At 38.3% G+C, this 23,001-nt stretch overlaps 1 protein-coding gene across 2 annotated transcripts in view; it reads left to right on the top strand.

Moving 5' to 3' along the window:
- The window catches only part of BZW2 (basic leucine zipper and W2 domains 2), a 50,798-nt gene extending 32,794 nt beyond the window's left edge, over nucleotides 1-18,004 (top strand). The window contains exons 6-12 of one of the 2 annotated variants that reach the window (XM_063303727.1): nucleotides 794-929; nucleotides 2,787-2,896; nucleotides 6,007-6,177; nucleotides 7,498-7,644; nucleotides 8,273-8,411; nucleotides 13,772-13,894; nucleotides 17,584-18,004. In XM_063303727.1, the coding sequence (XP_063159797.1) occupies nucleotides 794-929; nucleotides 2,787-2,896; nucleotides 6,007-6,177; nucleotides 7,498-7,644; nucleotides 8,273-8,411; nucleotides 13,772-13,894; nucleotides 17,584-17,621 (864 nt within the window). In that variant the 3' untranslated portion in view covers nucleotides 17,622-18,004. The remainder of the gene's footprint in view (nucleotides 1-793; nucleotides 930-2,786; nucleotides 2,897-6,006; nucleotides 6,178-7,497; nucleotides 7,645-8,272; nucleotides 8,412-13,771; nucleotides 13,895-17,583) is intronic. The other variant, XM_063303728.1, reaches the window with a different exon arrangement.
- Nucleotides 18,005-23,001: the final 4,997 nt, after the last annotated feature.

Genomic DNA, 23,001 nt, shown 5'->3' on the forward strand with positions numbered 1-23,001 from the left:
ATTTCCATTTCTTATTAAACAGGGTTTGTACTTTCCCAGACACTGCTTCCAGGCAGAGAAGCATAAGTCCTTCCTTCATTTTGCTCTGTTTAATAACTTAATATATATTCCTTTTGTTCAACAGCAGCTAGGCTCAGGAACAGCATATGAATTCACATATTTAGCATCAGCTGGTAACCAGCAATATCTTTAATAATTTAGGTTTCTCTTCCCTAAATAGATTGAAAAAACCCAAATGTTCACACAGATAAGAGTACTTTATATTTTCAATTAGGCATTGAAATAGAGTCTTTTCAACAGCAACTTGGTTTTTATAGGTTTTTTTATTTATTCCCCTTTGAAAGGTCATCAGAAGCCTGGGAATGGGGGTGGGGTGGGAGTTATGTCAATGTGCATTCTGTTGTCAGCAACACTGAGATGATTATCCAGTTTTGAATTTTTGATGCAAAGCCATGGATCAAAGTGTAACTAATACTCTGCTTTGTACTCTGTGTTCTGCTTGTTCTGAAACAAAATAAATATATCTACCCTGTTTGCTCTTCATTATGCTGAATTCCTTTCCAATCAGGGATGAGTGCAGAATAAAAAATTAATTGGATTGACTTTAAGTCACATTCAATTAATTTAATACAGATGTCATTCTTTCCCATGAAGTGCTGAACACTTTAAATTTTAGGGTAGTTTTTGATAATTTATTGCATTAACTGTTTTTGGCAGCCCTGGGCACCTTAGGTTGTTTTCTCTTGTGTGTTTACATGCTTCCAAAAACACCTGCCTCTTTTTTGCCTCACAGCTCCTGCTATTTCTTAAAGCCTTTTCCGAAACTGAGCAGGCAAAATTGGCAATCCTCACTGGAATCTTGCTAGCTAATGGGACACTACCTGCTACCATTTTAACAAGCCTTTTCACTGACAACATTGTCAAAGAAGGTAATTGGAGATTCTCTCCACCCCCTCCAGGAATGTACATTATTTTCTCCCACAGGATAGCCTTGTTATCTTTATAAAAAAAAGGCAGGATCTTTGATGTTGTGATCTTAGAATGAGGGATCACTCTGTTGAGAAGCTTTTCTATTTTCCATTGCCTTCTCTTAGAAATTAATAAATTGGAAACACGACATACTATGCATTTATACATTTTTCTATTGATAATTTTGTTATTTCATTTTGTTAATATTGGATGACTAGGATTAAATTTGAGAATCCTAGATTTCATCTTGTAGATTTAAGTTGCAGTTTTGTCTAATGGGTAATATTTTTGCATAGTTTGGTACATCAGGGTAAAATAATTACCTCCCCAGAAAAAAGCTGGGGGTGGGGAAAAGGAAATCAGGAAATTAGTGTTTCCAAGAAGTAATCTTGGATCTGATGGCCAAGTAACATGTTAGAGCAATTGTATTCATAAAATTGAGTGTGCTTAGTAACTGCTAGTACGTCTCTCTTATCAAAAACAAACAGCCACTGGGACTTACTGGAAAGAAAAGAGATAATCTTTTTCTTCTCCTGCTGTTTTCTACTAAAATTGTTCTTTTCTTAAAAACGTTGAGGCAAAAAAGGTTTGGGGTAGAGATAACATTTTAAGCAAGAAAAATGTGAGATTAAAACCCACTATCTTTTGCATTACAGTTCCAGTTTAAAGATTTTGTGGCTCCTTTTTATTAAGAGAGTGTTATTTCAATGTACTCTTACTTTAAAGTGTAATTTATCTTTCAGAGGCAGAGCAGGTTTTAACAGTAGATGAGGCAGTGCCCAGAGGTCTGCTCCCCAAGTATAGTGACTTTTCATTGTGGGATTAAGAAGAGCTAAATAATTCCCCAACAAACCTCTGAACGTTGTTTCTTCTATAACACAAGCGAGTGCCTGGATTGAGGGAGAGGTAGCAAAGCCGTTTCTGTTCTCTTCCACTTAGTTACATTTTTGGGTGTGCTTGCAATACTTTCATCCAGGTATTTCAGGATGGATGCAACATCTTGTAACAGGGACCAAAGGGAGGATTCAACTGTGCCTCTCCATTGATGAAATTCCCTTCGAGCAGGAACAGTTGAATAACCTGTTTTGAACTCAGATGAGCTTTTCTTGCGCACAAAAAATGTTGGAAACACGGTATGGCTAGGTATACTTCTAGTTGTCCTCACCAAATGATAACTATGGTAACTCAGCTGCTTAGATTCTGTGTTTGCCCAAATAACACATGCTGTTCCTTTGTGCTTGCTCTTGCTCTCTCATTCTCTTTCTTCTTCCCATCTTGTGGAATAAGATGTTTTAGACATCCAAATATTAATCACCTCTGAAATTTCTCTGATTTACTTGCTTTGTATCTATCTAATCTGAATAATTGTATAACTATGTCTTGCATTATTGCAGATACTTTAAATATTACAGTTTTAGAAAGACCACAGTATGGGCTTTCAATAAAAGCCTGAATATTATAGTATGTGAGAGAGACCACCAGCCGTACAATCTTTGCTGACTGACTCATATTGAATCTTAGAAATCACATCAGATCTCCCCAGTTTGTTGTCCTCTAGATATTTTGGACTGCAGTTCCCTCCAGAGCCAGAGATTAGTTGTGCCGGCTGGAACTAATGAGAATAGTAGTCTAACACGGTGTTTTTCAACCTCAGCAACTTTAAGATGTATGGACTTCAACTCCCATAACTCTCCAACCAGTCCACACATCTTAAAATTGTGGGGTTGAGAAACACTGGTCTAACGCATCTAGAGAGCACCAGATTATAGGAGGTAAATACTGGGGGCCTTTGCTTATGATGCTTTTATTTTCCGTAGGTATAGCAGCCTCTTTTGCTGTCAAGCTTTTTAAAGCATGGATGCTTGAGAAAGATGCCAATTCCGTTACCTCTTCATTAAGAAAGGCTAACTTAGACAAGAGACTGCTTGTAAGTATTAGTATTCTTATAATTGATTATAGTGGCCAATAATCAAGCTTCTCTAGGAAGCCTGGAGTAAAAATTTAAAATTGTAGAGAAGTAAAACATGAATATGAAGTTTAAAGTGGCAAAAGCACAAAGTGAAAAAATCAGCAATGGGGAAGAAATATAAGTACAAAAAAATTAAAAAGCACCAGCAAGGGTAGAACTGAACAGTGGGCAAATAAAATCCTCAAGTAAATAACATCCTATCTAGTGTGACCAGTATGAAAAAGGCCCTTTCCTCTGTTAACCATTCACAGCATCTCCTATTTAAGGAATTAATTATGGTCTTAAACCAATCATACAAAGAAATACAAAAAGTATGATAAATAAAAGAATAACATTATAAGAAAATCTTGAATCAGCATTGAGAAGAGGTACCTGGCAATTTCTGAAAGCTATAGCTATTGATAGAAATGTTGGAAAATGCTGATTGATCACATAAAAGAAAAGCAGTGACCTCATAGTCACAAGAAGCAATTAAAATTACTGACAATTGGGGCCATAAGTTTCAATTGCCATTGGGGCATTCCTTCTCCCAGTCTCTGGGCTTGGGTGATTAGAGCCCCTGCTGGGTGTATGATATCTGTTTTATTGTTGACCAGATTCACACAACTGTTTACTGTTTTAGGTAGATTGGTATTTTTATATGGTCTTGTCCAGTAAGCTGACCAAAGTCCGTCTGGAGTCAGACAGCACCATGAATGAATGAATGCATGCATGAATGAATGAATGGTTTTATAAAACATTTGATACAGATTCAACCTCTATATCTGAGCGTAAGCCAGTTCCTGTTTCATATGGGAGGATAATGTTTAGTCATCCTAATGGGTAACATCTCAATTTGTGTCAGGATAAAGCATCTCCTGTGGGGAGCATGTAAGACTTTAAAATATCTAGGGACAATATTTTATAGATAATGCTTCAAGCGCCCAATTAGGTGGGCAATCAAATACAAATTTATTGAGCAAATTAACTCTTTTAAGTACTTAGGTGCCCATTCCAATTATCTACCTGCTGGTCAGTTCAAGCAAGAGAGGTGCTTATAAGAACCCCAAAAGCATATCTTTCAACTGTTAAAATTGCAAGCCAATCTGGAAATAATTATGTCACAGTGCCATCAAATGATTCAAAGCTAAAGTTTTGAGTATGATGCTATACAGTACTGAGTTGTACATCTAAGGAGATCCCAAGCCATTCAGTCAAAATTCTTAAAAACCTATTTTAGGATTTCCATTCTTGCCTGAGATCTTGAAAAATACATGATGTGTCTTATAGTGCAACCAAATTGGTTCTAAGTAGGATATTCTTCATATGACGTTAGCATTTCTTTAATTTTTCTTCTTCTTCTAGTTCTTGCTTTTGACTGTTGTGATCTTTTGAAGTAACAGCTGTTTGGAATGTGAAATAAGCAACCTTCCCAGTTTAGCTTTGAATTTGCCACTGGATTGGGCTGCCACTAGGGAACTTTCAAGTTTGCAGAAGAATGACAAGTTCAAAAAGTCAAATGGTTCATTCCAGTTATGCGAAATCTCATACATAAGAAAAGATGCACATAGACAGTAATGTACAGTTTTCAGATTAATGCTTACTTGGAAATAAATACCTCAGGTTTATTTCATAATAAGCAAATCTAGGATTGTATCTGGAACCTGTTAATCAGTGAAAGTATGATACCATAGCATATTGTGTTAGCTCAGTGGTAGTGCACATGCTTCACATGTAAAGGTTCAGTCCCCGACATCTCTTGAAGACTGGACTCAGTTCTGAAATTCTGGCAATCTAATGTGATCTACAGTACTGGCCTAAGTGGATCAGTGGTCCAGTTTTGTATAAAGTTCCTTCCCAATATCAATGATGATTTAATGTAAGTTTGTCCTTTATTTCAGAATTAAATACCTTAGAGATGACTGAGCTTGAATTAGTATAGCTCTCGACATATACAATATAAAACTAATAGTAGCAAAACAATGTAACTTGTATGGCTCTTGCTCAGAGAATTCTGCAGAAAATGTTTAAGGAATTGAAGGATTATATTCATAAATTATCAACTCCATTGATAGGCATTCAGTTAAGTATTTTTCTGCTGGATGATCCATATGAGTTGTCAGTTATCCCATTTAAGTCTCAGTATCCTATTACAATGCTACAGGAAGTAGTTAATACCAGTTCCTTGCTCCCATCACCTAAGGTCCACTGTTCCATTCCATCCTCCACACTTGTCTCTGTTGAATAACACTGAACCTGATACCTTTTGCAGGCAAAGCGTGATATCTGCCTACTGAGCAATGACTTTCTCTGCAATCATTTATTTAATAAATTTATATGGCTGTCCAATTCACACACAGTGACTCCGGGCAGCTTACAAAATTAAAATCCACAATACAAAAAACCCATCAACCCCATACCCCTGCAGCAGCTACAAACACAATCAAATCAGCCACTTGATAATCATGTTTAGTCCCAGTCCTAAACTCATTCAGATCTTGTCATATTCTGGCTCTCAGAAAGGACAGACTGGGCTTGGTCTGCTGGAAAATATTTCCACAACAAAAGAATTGGGAGGGTGGAACTGTCTCTCCTCTCTCTGTTTCTCACGCTAAATGTCATGGAGAAAACATAGCAGAGGTTCTGTCTCTCCTGTATACAGCTACATTTTGCATTGTTGTGGGTTTTTTATGATGTTTTGCTATAACTTGGAAAACAGTTTGGATTATTCAAATGGCTCCTGACCAGAACTGGGTGCATATGTCCGTCTCCTTTCCTGAATCCCTTCTGCTGTTTAAAGTGCTTAAATCCTCCACATACACTATCAGGAGCCATGTAAGTAGCTAGCAGCCATGTTCAGCCATTAACTGGCCATCCCTTTGCTGTTTTTGAACTGTGGCTACTTCTGTCAACTAGGTTCTCCATGACAAATGTATAGTCTCTTGCCTCTTTCTGCAACACAATGAAGGGTGTTGTGGGTATGTGGGTGTGTGTGGCACATACACTCTTTCCTTATCTCCTTGGTTAGTTATGATTCTGAACAGGACTTAAAATGGCTTTACAAAAATAAATAATATTCTTTCTCCTAGGAACTGTTTCCAGCCAACCGGCAGAATGTGGAGCATTTTGCCAAGTATTTCACAGATGCTGGCCTAAAAGAGCTTTCAGATTTCCTTAGAGTCCAGCAATCATTGGGGACCCGGAAAGAACTACAAAGAGAACTCCAAGAACGTCTTTCTCAGGAATGTCCAATTAAAGAGGTGGAAAAAATAGTTTTTCTCTTATTTAAGCTATGGAAAGAGTACAAGATTTCAGATGAATGCCACAAGAGAAAAATAAAATGCAGCTCTTAAGTACAGGATAGCTCCATGTAATGCTTATTCCATAGACAACTGAAGTTGCTGCTTTGATTTTTGTAAGAGTTTGCATGCATAAAATTAACCATGTGAAAACTGGGCGTGAGTAATTGTAGGCTGAATTTTTAAGTGAATTTTTAGGGCTTTTTTTTTCTGCTGTAGCAAATTAAAGGAAAAAAAAAAATCAGACTTGTAGCAATGTCTTCCAAAGCCTGAAGAATCCAAGCAAGGGGGGAAAAATCCAGTAAAAATTTCCTCAGTGCATTCCTGTGGAGAGGCAATTGGGCAGCATCTCAGAATACTACCAGTTGCTCCATGCTTAGTTCTCCCTCCCAGAGAGTGGGAGGTGCTGTTAAGGTGTTGGAAAGAATTCCAGAAGCTTTGCTCTGAGGTCTTTCCCGACCTTGTTTCCTTATGCAAATACAAAAACAGGAAACATACTTACTAATGCTGAGAAATGTTGTAGTAAGTTCTGGAGAAGTCAGCACCTAAGTATGACATATTTCAAGTACTTCGTCCATTATTAGTCTTTTGTACAATACTTCATAAATAGCTCCAAAATATTGATACCGAGTTAAGGGATAAGGCAGTCTAGAATAATTGCATCCAGGATCATTGCAGTCCTATAAATTACCTTGAGAAATTTATGTAGAATGCTTAAAAACCACTGCAGATGTTGGCATATGAATTGCCAATGCCACTTACTGCAGCAACTGTTGACTCTGTGCACTAGCAAGGCTGAGTCACTGCTTGCCGTGCAAGAGAATACTCATTGTATAAGAACTGGAGAAAGAGGTGACATTTCTGCACTTGCAGTGACAGCAGTTCAGAGATAGTCTTTGTCAAAGGGATGGAATAGCTTTGTGTATCATATGAAGATTGCCCTCTAGTGATTATCAAGGAAACAAAGCTTCCACGTGGAGTCTTGCGGCTGTATGAATACTCACTCACTATGTGGTGATAAAATGAACTTCTTTTTATACATGCCATTGAATATTTCCCGAGGACTGTAGCAATAAAACATACAGTATAAAACATAGCAATATGGCATGCTTCCTTCTTTTTTACATTTCTCTCCCAGTTTCTGTTTTCTCTGTACACCACTGAGAATTGGATCAACAAACTGCAAAAATATCATTAGTGGCAGACGTTGGCAGCAGGCAGGGAGGTGTTATTTAAGGTAATGGCTTGAAGATGATGTTTTTTCTTAATTTCCCGCTCCAGATGGTGCTTTATGTAAAAGAAGAAATGAAAAGAAATGATCTGCTGGAACCAGCAGTGATTGGACTCCTGTGGACTTGTATAATGAATGCTGTTGAATGGAACAAGAAAGAAGAGCTGGTTGCAGAACAAGCACTTAAGCATCTGAAGGTGTGCATGTGGGAAATGTTAATACATTGAGAACACAGGTTTGAATCCTAAAGCTCCTTTTGTAAGCAGCTGTTTGGGTAGATATATGACTGTCAACTGTGGGAGGTATGGGATACATATCCCAACAAAACCTCATTCTTTATAAGCCTGCATGATGTGTCCGTGATGATGAATTGCACCTGCATCTTTCAAAAACCATCAGGCTCTTCAAATTACAACTATGCTTATATCATGACAACTTCTCAGTTCTACTGACTTTGGGATGATTTGCCGATCATTCAAAGTAAATAGTTGATTGTGGCTTAATTAATTTTACTTTGCAATTTCAATTTCAGTTGCAGACTTCAGCTGTACAAGGGACTGAGAATAAATGAATAATGAGTGTGCATGTGCAGCCAGCCACCTATCTCCAGCTTTCTAGTGCTTACATATTATACGAGTGTCTAACAGCCACTAAAACCCTCCATAAAATGCATTAAAATTCCAAAAAATCTCCAAGTGTGTTCTGAAAATGTTGTAAAATCAACTCTGTCAGCCCTTACTTAAGATTCTTTGAAACATTTAGATAATATTCTCCTTGGCATTTTTCTGCAAATAACTAAACCAGTTTCTCTCTTGATTGTTTTAGCAATATGCACCTTTACTGGCAGTGTTCAGCACCCAAGGCCAGTCAGAACTGATCCTTCTCCAGAAAGTTCAGGAATACTGTTACGATAACATCCACTTTATGAAAGCCTTTCAGAAGATTGTGGTGCTCTTTTATAAAGGTACCTCTTTTTATCCATCTTTTATTTCATTTAAAATATTGGTTATATTTGTTATATTCAGTTATTTTCCATCCATAATATTGTAAGGTTTTAAAAACACAAAATCATTCTAAAGCATAATTATTTATTACTTTTATAAGTGCAGAATTGCCTTCCCCAAGCACAGCAAGTTCTGTCAGGATCTGAACACTATAGGTCAATGTTTCTCAACCTCAGCAATTTGAATATATGTGAACTTCAACTCCCAAAATTCTCCAGCCAGCATGCTGGGAGTTGAAGTCCACACATATTAAACATGTACATGTGTTCTGGATATCTAAAAGTGAAACCATAATTAATAGCCAATATATACCATTTATTTAAAAAGTGTTTGAGGCAAATGGCATACAAAGCAATCAAGCAGTCGTTTGGGATTCAGCAGATAAAATTAACAGTTTGCAAGCTAATACAGAGTTCTTAAAACGATCGACAGTCTCAAAGCTAACACAGAGATCTCGATTAGTTAGCAGCAAAAAAATTAGCAAAGAAATCTTAAACTATAGTGATCAATGCCATAGATTAACTATAGGAAAAGTAGGAAGGCATGTGAATAAAGCAACCTTAAGAGAAGGAAAAGGACAGGTGGAAGGTTGCAAAAATCGAGTTCATGGAGAAAATGTTAAAAAAAGGACATACAGATAAGAAGTTACTTAATTTCTGGATTGGTTAGGAAAGGAAAAAAGAAAGGAGTTGCCTGTCATTGATTGCTGGCTTCTGTGTAATGGAAGCAGACTTCACTGCTTTTGGATAACAAAAAGGGGAGAGAGAAAGAGAGTCTGATGACAGCTACCTATTTGAGCAGAAGTCCCATCCTTCCCTCCATAAAAACAAAAGAAAAAAGAGTATAGGATTGTAAATATCCTTTGTTTTCCTCTGAATGAAAACAAAAGGGAGAAGAAAGAAAGAAAAAGAAAGAAAGTTGTTGGTTAAGGTGTTCTCTGATTTGCTGGGTGGGTGAGGAAGGGCCATTTTGATTCTTTCCTTGGGGAATTTAGTGATAAAAAGAAAAGAAAATGAAGATCTCACCTTGGGATGTTAGGAAATCAATGAATTGCCAAATGCAAAGAAGAAAAGGAGGGATGCTTTTTTTCTTTCTCGTTCCTGGGCTTGGGGAAGAGACAAACAATAAGGGGATTCTTTACCATCATGACTAATGATAGACAGGATCTTGTCAAGATTATCCTAAACAGAGGGCTTTACTGAAGTGATCAGATTTAGCAATAGGAGCAGGACATGACAAACTTGAACATGGCAAGTATCTCAAGATTTGATCTCTCTCTTTACATCCAACATAAGAAAAATAATAAAAGTGTGACAGGTATGTGTGTATTTATATTCAAATTCATACTCCACTTTTCCTTGAACAGGAAAGTTCAAATCAGCATAGATCCTCCTTGTTGACTACTTCTGTGGCTTTTGATCTTACACAATGTCTATAATTTTAGAGATGTTAAACACTTGAAGCTCGTGCTCTTTTGTTATCAGAGCAGCTTCCAAAAGCTCAGTACATTGCTCAGGGCATGTATTGCCAGAATGTCAATACTGAAAGGCTTTTCCTAAGCTGGAATGGGCCATGCAGCTGCAGACCATGTTTAACAAAAGGTCTGTGAGTTTCCTAGCAGTTCCACGCATTGGGACACAGGCATCATACAATAACATCCAGGAGACCAAAGCTTTCCCACTTCCTATAATCACTTGCATGGGTATTATTACCCCACTGGGTTAAATGCAATACAGAAAAATTAGGTTTCAGCCCCAAAGTCAAAACATTAGCAGATGTTTCTACTTTGGCTTAATTACAACTGACTAGTGACTTGATCAGCCTAATCAACTAAATAACTCTGTCAGCTAATTCAAGTAACTCTTACTGTAAAAAAAGACTTTTAAGGGCAGAGGGAGAACAAACCAAGAGATATAAGTTAAAAAGTCTTACATTTTGATGGCCTATTGATATAAAGGAGTGGGAAAAGTATATCCTAGCACAAATCTGAAATTAGAAAAACAGTGATAAATGAAGTGAAGAATAATGAAAAGGTTGGTTTGAGAAGAGTTCAGTGTCTGGCTTGGTTTACCAAAGAAGTTGCTAGAGGTTGACAGTCCCTTTGTTTCTAGCTTGTTTATCAAAAAGATTTACACAGGTAGGCCAACGCATCATCATAGGAGCATGTCAGGTAGTTCCTATTTTATTGCCATATATCTAGCAAACAAATTTTTGTCTGGAATATCATGTAGTGTACAGTAATCTGATACACAAGGAATTGAGTCCTATGGACTGCACAAACCCATCAGTATCTCAAGGTTGCACTGCTGAATTTTGGCAGCACAAAGGCCATAGTGCAATTTTGGGTGATTTGGACAGTGGGAAAGGGAGCCTCCAAGTTCTAATTTCCAACCTACTTGTAAAAAAATATCAAAATGGGGTGAAAACCATAGATGCTACCCTCCTTGTGCAGTCCCCCAGAAGAATATGAGACATTATTATGGCTCCTATCACAGATTCATGGACTTTGCTGAGGACTGAAGGAGAATAGTCCTTACTCTTCGGATTCATTCTTACTGCTCTATAGACAAGACCAGCTGCTGACAAGTCTTCTCTAAGAGGGTCAGACATGTTCTCAGACCAGCCTAACAAAGAAGCATGTTGGTCCATAAAAGCCTACTGACTTTATTTATTTTTGTTTTCTTTCCATTTTTTTATATTACCTTCTATCAATATATCTAGGTGTTGGGGAACAACAGTGGGTAGGGTAGGATTCATCTTCATATTGCTCTGTTTGGCAAGTTGGGATTCTTGGAAACATCCTGCTGGCCACTATGAGAAACAACTTTGAACTGGGGTTTGCAATTTTCTTGTCAGTCTTTTAAATGGTTGTGGGTCATGCTGCAAACTAAGAAATAAGACAACCTGCAGTTCACATCCTTGTGGGCCTCAAGTAATATACCTATGGCTAAGAATGTATAATGAACTGAAGTACCCAGAATATGACCATGTTCCACTGAATCGGCTCTTTACTAATTTGATGAAAGGTAGCTGTATGCGAGATACCAAGGCAGGCATTCCATTACTTGTTTCTGGGCAGTAAAAGGCCCAGAAGTGAAGTCAAGACATTTTCTTGACTTGCTTCTCTGCTGGCTGAGTTGGACTTGGATCCAGGCACAGCTACAAAGGCTTGAAAGTTGAATGTGAGCGTTAAAAATATTAAACAGGCTGTAATGTAGGGGAAGAGGTTTCCGAAAAGAACAAGCCATTTATCTTTTTGTTCAAAAAGGGTACATGAAGGCAGTCAATTCTTTGGCTAAGCTGTTGGGTTTCTTCCTTTCCCTGTTTTCAGTTTTATATAAGGATTGTGTTCACATCAAGCTTAGATTAGGTTGTCATGGAAACCAAAATTCTTTCTTTGGCTAGATGCTATATGGGACTGCTGCTATAAATACTTGAAGGGGAAAAACAGCTTCAGTAGAACAATTTTATAAAGGTTCTTTTTGTATTGTATTGAATGGTATAATGAGCACTGTAAATGGAAGGATTTTTGTCTGCTGAAAGTCACTGAGCCTATTTTTCCTTTACTGTTGTATTTTAAAAATAAAGAGATGTCACAAAGAATAAGGCTGCTACCTTAGTCATGTAAATTTAGGTTAAACTCAATGTGAAATCAATCTCTTGTAAAATATGTCTCCTTACCCCCTTTTCACCTATACTTCTAAGCATGAAAGAAGCTTAGAATATAATACTAAGAAGCTTAGAATACATTCCAGGTCAAGATCCATCTTATTCCAGCATTTTGTTTTCATAGTGACCAACTAGATGCTTCTGAGATGCTTACATGCAGGAGGTAGAGAAATATACTTCTTCACTGTTTTCCCGTGCAACTCATATTTGAAGGTGTGCTGACTGCAAAACCACTGGGCCTTCATGGACCTCCATGCAGATATTCAGTCCTCTTTCAAACCCATCTAAGTTAATGGCCCTTGTCATGTCTTGCAGTAATGAATTATACAGATAAATTATGGTGCTTTGTGAAGATGTGATTTCTAAATCTCTTTCCAATTAGCTTAATTGGATACATTCATTTGTGGAATCTGTTATTTTTTAAACTGTCATTAAATTAAATATTGTTTTGATTCCCATTCTTCATAAATCAGATCCTTGCTCATTTGTTGACTGAAAGTCTGACTTCAATCATCTCACCAAATCTCAAACTCTTGTAAAATTATAATTTATCTAGAAATTATTCTGTCCTGCCCTTCATTGACAACTACTGCATGTTCAGTTTTATAGGATAAACCCTGCCAAATAATTTGGTACTCTTGGCTCTTGTCCTCCAGCCATATGAAACCGAACGTAATTTATGTTGACTTATACTTGGTTGCATCTTAATTTTGCAGGTCAGAAAAAGTCTGCCATTTGTTTAGAGGTTATCTTGCCTTTTCTTACATGTCTGTTGCTCTTCCCTGGAGATGTAGAAGATGGCAGTCTCTAAAATTTCTCTTAGTGCATCAGTTTGTGTGCTTTGTTCCAAGAGATGATTCTCCAGAGCTATTATGAGAACACCATATCCTATAAAAGTTCATCAAAACTTGTAGTAGCATTTAAAATATCTATGTAATCATCTTTAAATTACTACAACAAAATGCAAGCTTGAGAGATGTTCAAAGGTGCATGATTGCTTAATTGAGACAGAATCTCCCTCTTGCAAGAAGTTATATATGGAAAGCAAACAAAAATTACAATCAGAGTTTCTCAAAATAGAAAAATCAGTTGGCCTTTGAATTCCTCTAGGTAGCATATTTCACTTTTGTGCGTCTTTAGGGTCAGTTAAGATCCCTCCATTCTCTCTAGTCCTAAGCAAATAAAGCATAATATAAGCAGGTCTTCTCCACTGCTCTTTTAATTAGACTTCCCTTCCTCTAGTTCACTTGTCTCCTCTGGAGGACTGTACAACTCAGCCTTCACCAGCCTGGAGCTGTTCAGAAGTGTTAAAATTAATTCTTCTCATTTTCAACCAGTGTCATTATTAACATGTTAGTTGGGGATAATGGGAGTTGAGATGTACTTTAGACTGGTAAGGCTGCTATTACTTAAGCGGTTTCATTTTGTTCTTCTGAGCAGAAATAATATTTAACATCAATTATTGAATGCTAGCAACTTAGCTGAAGTTTCTTTCCTGTTAATTTCCATCTATAGCCTTGTTGTCCATCTTTTCCCACAGTAGTAAAATTATTTCAGCATGTATTTTTTTTTAAGTAGCATTAGTATTTATGGTTTAACCCTCTGTCCAGAAACATCTACTAATGGTTATTTTTCTGGTTTTGAACTGCAGCTGATGTCCTAAGTGAAGAAGCCATTTTGAAATGGTTCAAAGAGGCACATCTCGCTAAAGGCAAAAGTGTATTTCTTGATCAAATGAAGAAGTTTGTGGAATGGCTGCAAAATGCTGAAGAAGGTAAGACTTTTGAATCAAATGTATGGTCAGAAGTCAAGCTGTTCTTTGCATATTTGGAGCTCTGAGATTCTTTGGCCCAGGGTACAGAGTCTTTTGGATTGTCCATTGCCCAAATAGACTGTGCATTGGCTAGTCTCTGGGTGGAGACTTGGATCAATGGTAGAATCTTTGCTTGGCACACAGAAGGTTCTAGATTCAGTCTTTATCATTGCTGGCTAGGGCTAGAAAGTCTTTTTTAGTCATTCAGATCAGTAATTTGATTCAAGGGAGTTGAGCTTCCTATGACACGATTGGTCTCTCTCATCCCCAGAAGCGTGAATATGTTTAAATAACTGCTGTGGCTTTATAATACTAAAGGCGGGATAAAAGTTAAATTAAATTAAATATGTTGCAAAAATTTAGTTGGTTCTCAATCTAGGTGAGGTGTTTGGCATTCTTGTTTATAAATGAGCTGTAGGCCATCTTTTTTCCTCCAAATGATTAGCTGACAGATTACTTATCCCTGCTATTGGTGATTTAGCCTTTTCTGTAATTTCTAAACAAGGTTTTTTTTTTCTTTACTTTTTTTTCTTTCTTCCCAGTCTAGTAACCCCTTCCCCTTCCTTTCCCAGTTACTCTTTCCACTCACTTCATCTCCATCCTTTATTTTTCCTTTTCCGGTTTCTGCTGGAGGGAGGGAGAGGAAAATGTGTGAACCTGTATGTGACAATTGTGAGTGTGAAAATGACAGAATGGTTGCTGTATGCAGTTGAGGGAACCAGTAATTTCACAAATGATGTATCTTATTTTACAGGCGTTTAATATTACTCTTCGTAGGTATTAGTGAACACACACTGACCATGCTGTTTTATTGAATTTCTGGAAGTTATATATTAGAGCTCCGCAAATCCTTCACAAAAAATGCTTTGAAATGCACAAGATTGCATGCAAAGCATTTCCGAGCAACCATGTCTTTTTATAGGCTCACACATCTGTTTCCAAGGCGGCTCCCATCTATCTCCATATGATGTGCAGCCATACACAGCCATGTCATTTTACTGAGCAAAATGCACCCACATGGAGACAGCCTGGAGCAGTTTCCAAAGCAGCCCTGTAAACTGGAAAAGGACATGGCTGCTTTAAAAAGTTTAAAAAGAGGTCTTTTGCATGTGCTCCCACCTATTCCAGAAGGATTTGCATGTACATATATAAGTACACATCCATTTATACACATATAGTACATATATAAGAGTTGCACACATGCATTGATTGAGAGAGGGAGAACTACACTGTCACAAGACTGTCAGCTGGAAGATGGCGTCCCACATTGACAAGGTGGGGAAGCAGAGCATAGGGTTTTTTGGTGTTTAGATCTTTTATTCTTTTGGGGAAGCTGACAACTTAAATTTGGCATCATCCTTCTGGGTAAATACCTGGAAGTATTTTTTCTAAATACATTTGTTATTTATAAAAAATTTCAAGAAATAAGGTGGTAGAATATTTCAAGCAATCTGTCGCCGAAATCTGTTACAGCTCTGATTCTAAAATTTGTCTGCGACTAGCACATCCAAGGGCCTTCATTTATTTCACTGTCACTTCCCTGAAGCTGAGAGCTCATCACCTTATTTACTGGGTATTATTTGAGCTGAAATGCTGAAAATATTTTTTAGTAATAACTGCAAGATTGGCTGCTTCTGCTCCTAAATCAAAAGCTATTGGACAGTTCCATTGTGCACAGAGTCATAAATGAAAGAATAGATGTTTAATGCCTTAGCTCCCCTGTATATTCTACCAAGAGTAAAATGGGAATAAAAACTTTTCATTTTTTTTAAATTTGCGTTGGTTGATTTCATTCCCCCTTTGTCTCCATATGGTTTCCTCTTATGGAGAAGTATTTTTTGTATCCTGCTGAAAAGTCTTAACACAGATCCCCTTGAAGTCTAATTCGATATTAGCTACACAGGATTGGCAGGTTGTAATTATGAGCTCATACTTTGTCTTCAGAATTGAAGTGTATTTTGTGCTTTATTCAGTTTCTATCAATCCTTTAACTTATTGATTCTTCCATCTCTTTTTTAATGGCTGAAGTAACATCCCCAGAGGCAGAGATGGAACCGTGTAGATTCTTTAAAACAAACTAACAAACACTCACACATAATATAATCGTCTGTCGCAAGAACCAGTAACTGGTGCCATGGGAAGAGTTATTAAAGAAAAACCTGTCTAAACCTCCCATCTTGGGGCTTTTCACAAATAAATGAACAGCAAAGTTCCTATTTTTTGTTTTCCCTTTGTTTGTGAGTTCTGCCTTTAATTACACCATCCTAGGTAGTGTTTTAATTGAAAACCAAGGAAACATGATCTTGCAAAATAAGAATAAATATGGTGAAAAAGAAAAGGCATATGGAGTCCTTGGTGCTCTCTGAGCCTTGTTGTTTTCTTGCAGACATTTCACTGCCAGACTAGACTAGGCAACATCTTCAGTGCAGAAAAGGCATAGTTACATTTCATGACAGTCTTGTTTCATTATAGCAGCGTTTCTCAACCTTGGCAAGTTTAAGACGTGTGGACTTCAACTCCCAGAATTCCCCAGCCAGCAGGCTGGCTGGGGAATTCTGGGAGTTGAAGTCCACACGTCTTAAACTTGCCAAGGTTGAGAAACACTGCATAATAGCAACACAGGCAACTTGTCCCAGTGAAGAACCAGCAGCCTTTGGAATTGCTGAGCCAGCACTGCAGTGGTCGGGAGGCATGGAGAGAGGGTTGGCCTGGTAATGGGGGAACAGATTTTAATGCTGAGTCCTAAAGGTAGTTGGAACTGTTTCATGTCACTCACACTGGGAAAGCTTGTCTTGACCTGTTGCAGTATTGTGGAAAGGCTAATGTAGCTCAGAGCCCTTTCCTTCAAGAAAGGTTAGTGAAATGGTGGCCAAATTGGCCAGAACATCAGCACTGTATGACTGTTGATGAGAGATATGGTCCATCGTTGTTTTTATTATTATTACTATTACTTGATGACCGACAGGAAGCTCCGGTGTGGGCTGGTCCATGAAGTCACAAAGAGTCGGAAGCGACTGAATGAATAAACAACATTACTATTACTATTATTATTATTTTTACAGTGAGCAGGGAGATTTTTGTGACCTTCAGAACCTGAAAGATATTTAGTGCGAATAGGTACATGGTAAAATATGTCATCTCCAAGTTTATTGTTTTTTACTTTGGGGAGATGATTGCCAGTACTGGTAATTGACAGAAAAGTAACTGCTACACCCCTCTGTTACCTTGGGTCTATTATTAGTCTCTCCTTCCCAGTTTTTCCTATTAAAATATTTGTGTTATAATTTGCAGGTTCCGAACATATAAAGGTCCCCAACTGTTCTTTTTTTTCCTTTGTGAACAATTAATTGACAGCCCAGCCTTAAGGTATTTGTGGGCCTATCTCTCCCGTCAGATACCCTCCACATAGATTGGATGACAAATTCAGCATTCCCAACAGCACAACTAAATGAGGAAGATAGGAAATAACCAGGTTGGAGAAAACTATTCTTGACAATAGAAGGCATTTAAGTATTATTTTAAATACTTAAAATAAATGCTGCTCATGCTCAGTCACCACCTTTTTGTTTGTGATGTGTGTGTGCATGCATGCTGATGTGGCTGGTTTTTATAGCTATAAGAAAATCACTATTTTTCTCTCTGTTTCTTAGAATCTGAATCTGAAGGGGATGAAAATCAAGATGGCTGAAGAAAGCACAAACCAGACATGATTACAGCTGGCTGCTCTTTCAGAATTTTATACTGTCCAAGCAAGACTCTTCCTTCAGTGTCATACTGAAATTTTAAGTTTTTTGTTTTGTTTAGAAGAATAAAATATTGGAGCCCTGAGGCATTAGATGCTGTACATGAGCCTCTTCTGGCAAGCTGTATGCTAATATAGGCAATGGCATTCAGCAAGGAGACATACAGGGAAATTGAAATTAAATGCTTAAGGACTTTTTATTAGCATACTTTCAGGTACTTCGGTGTCTGCCCATAAGGTTTTTTGATCTGTGTGCGTAGCTCAGTATTTGCTTGTGTTATGTGATTCAACATCACTACATTTTTAAAAAATTAAATGGCTTTTATATATTCATGTTTCCAGCCTTCTTTGTTTCAGAAGTGGCTTGTATGGGATTAAACTACTGCTGAAGTTTGCAGAAGGATGGCCAAAGACTAATCTCTAACTTAACGTGATCCATGTGGCAAACTTCTTCCTTAGTGTAACTCACTCTGCATCCTACCAACAGGGAATGTTGCCAAATCTGAGGTTGATGCCCCCAGTAATATTTGATACTAGGGTGGAAGCCTCCTGTGTTAATGACAGATTCCACATAAAAACCAACAATGAACTAAAGGAGAACCAATGTGCCATGTGTACAGGTAACACATAACCAGCCCTAAGATATCTGCATTAAACCAGAACCTGCTTTCTTTTCTTTTTAATTAACAATTATGTGACTGTTCTTCTCACCTAAGAGATACAGTGATAAATCATTTCCATCGATAAAGGGTTTAAAACTTGTTTAATTGACCCACTGGTTATATTAATCAATTAAAATAATTTTCAATCAGTTAAAGAGGTCCTGTGTTTAATAATTGGGTAGATTTTTTAAAAAAAATTATCTTGAATGCAAATACTTAGCAAGTTGGAGATGGCAAACTTTAAAAGAGGTATTCCTTTTTTTCTTCCTTGTAGGAAGAATTATTTGTTCCCAAGTTAGGAGTGAAAACTTGTGATGCTCCAGATATTGTTGGATTCTGACTGCATCTTCCTTGTTCATTAATCATGCTGACTAGACTGATAGAAGTTGGCGGGCACAAGTCCCCCACCCCAACCGTTTTAACATTATGCCATTACCAACAGAGAGGCAGACTTATTTCAGTAATACTATGTTTACCTTTCTGTAGATGTAACTGAATAATGAAATTATTACTTCAGCAGAAAATGCCAACAACTGTTAATTAGCTTATTTTTAAAATTTTACTCAAAAGCAAGAACAGGGATCAGTTTTACATTGACTGCTGAACTGTGAGATTTAAATTAGCAAAGTAATGACAAATATATGTGATAAATATATTTTAAAAAATAACCACATGAAACACAAAGAAAAGAACTCAAGGATATTTGACAAAATTGCTTGAAAATCCTGTTCCTTATCCTGCTGTTGAAAAAGAATCTGTTCTCAGTCACAAAGAATATGTATCAACAACCCACTGGTGCAAGTCAAATGTAGATCTATCTCTCACATTTATATTAAACAGAGGAGGATGTGGAGCCTCTGTAGCAATCCAAGAAGGACAATTAGGCATTTAGGAATATCCAGAACCAACCCAAATAAATAGGTTTTATTAAAATGGGATGCTTGGGTGAAGTTTCTAGGTTCAATACATTAAGGTGAGTAGATCTAATTCAGATCACTGGTTAAATTGTGGTAAGTTTGTACCTATGATTTTGTCTTGAGTTCCCTGGTCCACTAATGGGTCTCTGTATCAAGGATCTTACTGGATTCTACCAACAGAGTGTCTAATGCTGAGCAAATAAATGAGTTTACTTTCAAAATGCCTAGCAGACAAGTTGCAGAAGCCTATGGAAAGATCTTCCTGCTCATCACACTCAAGCAGGGCATGGTTTACCTTAAACAATACTACCGGATGACGTATTTATTCAGTAAGACTGGATAGATTTTAATGCTTTGCCATCTTTATCACCACTGTAGAGGCCCAAACGTGGGCTTGTACCATGTCCAATTATATTCCTTGTCTTCTGTCTCTCTTGCTATCACCCAAGGCATCTCTTCTGCCTCTTCATTCCCTGAAACTACTCAGTCTCGCCTCTGTATCTCCATCAAAGAGAGGCCTTTCAGGGCCAATCACATATAATGTCATCTGTATCATTTTTGCCAAATTAGTACAAATCAACAAAAGGAGCTGTGTCGCTTCTATCGCCACTTCTATGTTAGGGTGCACTAATTTCTACTCTAAATTATGCATCTGAACATTACAAACCTGCAAAAATACTTTATATCTAGAAAATATGGTAGTTAAGCAATGCATCTGAAAGGCCCCGGTTTGGCAAAGATGGTTTTAGTAGATTAAACATGTTAAAGCCTTTAATCTAAACATGGATCCTGGCTGCCCTCTAGTGTGAATTACTAGAAGTTACACTCAGGTTCCATTTCAATTTTTTTTTTCAATTCCTGGACCCTAAAACAACATGATTATCAGGCAGGTTGCACTCTTGCTGTCACATTTAAATGAAGTGCTTTACTATCCTTATAATCCTCCAGATAAACGCTGCTTTCTCCCAGAAAAAGCTTGTTTTATTTTATAGGAGGAAAGTACTGTAGTGTGTACCCCCTTGATTGTTTTGTTTTAAACTACAACCAAAGACATAAATCAGGCCTTGCAGAATAAAACTCTCCCAGGATCAGACTGCCTTTCAGATTGCCTTTTCAAAGGGAAGACTTATTTAATGATTGGCATTTTAATTTTCTTATTTAAATAGGTGGTTTTATTTTTGATTGTTTTGTTTTTAATTGAAGCTCATTTTGCAATTGGAGAGGCTTGATAGAAAAAGGAAAGGCAGTAAATCAGTATCATGATCCTAGCTAACCATTTATCACCTCCGTGAATGCACTACTGGATTTTGGCACATCTTCAGAATTCAGTGCAGAGAGGATGATTGGGGAGTTCATCTGGGCCTCCTGTCTCAGTGTTCTTGTGAAGTCCTCCTTGTTTCTGTTTCTCCATCTCCTCTTTCATTTGGAATATTTTCCTCAATTTTATAGAATGAAGATAAATGAAATCCACTCTTTCAGGGGAGACTGTTGCTTTCTTCAATGAAGAAAAATGATCTTTAGCCAACAAACCAGAAAGTGTCTATGGCTAAACCTATCTGCCAAAAAACCTGTCGTGAAATTATAAAGATGGTCTTCATCAGTTGTGTGATTGTAGAGGTTGGACTACATGGAAGAAGCTCTTTTTTGCAATCAGAAGCTGAATTCCATCTATTCTAGACTCTCAGAATGAGGTCAATTTTTCTGATGCTTTAGGGGGCACTGTTTTGCCATACTAAAATCTAGGCAATTCACACACACATACACATCCCTTCTTTATTCCAGCAGAAGCAGCAGAAAAGGCTCTGGATGGAGATGGGAAGGAAAAGAAAAGGAAGGGGATCATGATTCATGGAAATAATGGGAAGGGAAAACGTAACTGGATAGGGAAGGGATAAAAAGAAAAGGGCTATTTATGCATTACAGAGTTAATTTCAAGGCCAAACTAGGGCTTGTTTTCAGATCGATCTTCACAGATATACAGGTAGTCCTTGCTTGACCCTAATTGGGACCGGAATTTCTGTCAGTAAGTGGTGCGGTTGTTAGGCAAAACATCACATGACCGCACCGCTTAGCAATGGCAGTTTTGGTAGTTGTGGTCATAAGGCCAGGACCTGATGCTTCTCTTGCCCTGCCACGCTTGCGTCCTCTTCAACTTCCCCCGCCCTCCTATTTTACCCTCATCTCTGCCCTTTCAGTTGCCTTGCACTCAATCACCCCTGCCGCCCTGTGCTCCACTGCCCCTGCTGCCCTGCACCCCTGGTGCCCCTGCCAACCTTCACTGTCTTCTTCTTTCCACTGCTGATGAAACGTGCCCAGCTTGGCCCTTTGCAGGGCAGCTGCTGGTGGCCGAAGCTTCCTGAGGCCATGCGCGGCTTCAAGAAGATGGTACGTGGCCTCAGGAAGACCTCGTGCAGCCAGCAGCTGCCTTGTGAAGGGCCAGGCTGGGTGCACCTTGTCAACAGCAGGAGGAAGAAGATGGTGAAAGTCAGCTGGGGGTGGCAGGGGTGGCGGAGTGCAGAATGGTGGGGATGCAGGGCAGAGCACAGGGTGGCCAAAAGGGCAGAGATGGGAAGCTGAAGTGCACCCTGCAGTTGTAAATGTGGGCAGGCTGCCAAGCACCCAATTGTGATTGTGTGATCACAGGGGTGCTGCAATGGCCATAACTTTGAGGACCAGGTATAAGTACCATTCGTTCAGCAGCACTGTAACTTCAAATGGTCACTGAAAGAATGGTTGTTAAGTAAGGACCTTCTGTTCATTTGTTTGATCTCAACCTTCTTTTCTCAACAAGCACAAAAGGACCTTCTCAGATCATAGGCAATTATTTATTGGGTGGGGGAATCCTCAACTTTAAAATGTAGTAAGCCAGCTGGGCTACATTCAGGAGCCTCTCCTGGCAGAAGGCAGCACCTGGTTGACCTCCTCTGAGCCCTGAAGCTAATCAGGGTTGGGCCCAGGTTGTACTTGGTTGAGAGATCTCCAGGGATTACAAGGGCTGTAGGCTAGAGTGGAAACTAACAAACCAAGTCCTAAAAGAAGGCGTGGCAAACTATTTCCAGATGGCTGCCTAGAAAACTACAAAGATGCCTCCATGAAGTCATCAGGAGTTTAGCTTGATTTGAAGAACACTTTCTTTACCTACCGCAATGGGCCTTACAGACTGCTCACCATGACGAGACCACACAGACTTCCTTGTAAAAGAATAAGCAAGTTTTCTGACATCCTAAGGATAAAAAACCTACAGTATTTCAACCCAGGTTTTTCTGGACTTTGAGCAGCATGTTTCTCCTGCTGCTGAAGCTGCTGATAATGAAGAGAGGCAAAACAATTTTCAGTTATAGTAGTGAAACAACACCTCTAATTTTGCAGCATTTTGCTTTATCCCACTGGATTTTTGAACTGTTCAATTAAAAACCACATGCTTGTGTGGGCATTCCTTACTATTTTCTTCTTCGTGTAGGTAACGGTTACTGTATCTGGTTGGTTTCGAGACAAATAGAAGGTATTTAAGACCAAAACATAAATGATCCTATGCACTCCAAGATGTGAAACGAGAGGAAGGGCAGCCATTGAGAGCTCCAGTGACTCCCAACATACATTGCTCTTCTCTCCAATGATTCCTTAGAGCAGCCTTTCCCACCTATGTTCCCCTCCTGCTGTCTGGTCTACAACCTCCCATCATCTCTCATGACCAGCGGCAATTCATACAGGAGATCCAACACACTGGGAGGGAGGGAGAGCGCCTGG

This window comes from Candoia aspera, chromosome 4 (genome assembly GCF_035149785.1).
Source record: "Candoia aspera isolate rCanAsp1 chromosome 4, rCanAsp1.hap2, whole genome shotgun sequence".
Classification (NCBI taxonomy): domain Eukaryota; kingdom Metazoa; phylum Chordata; class Lepidosauria; order Squamata; family Boidae; genus Candoia; species Candoia aspera.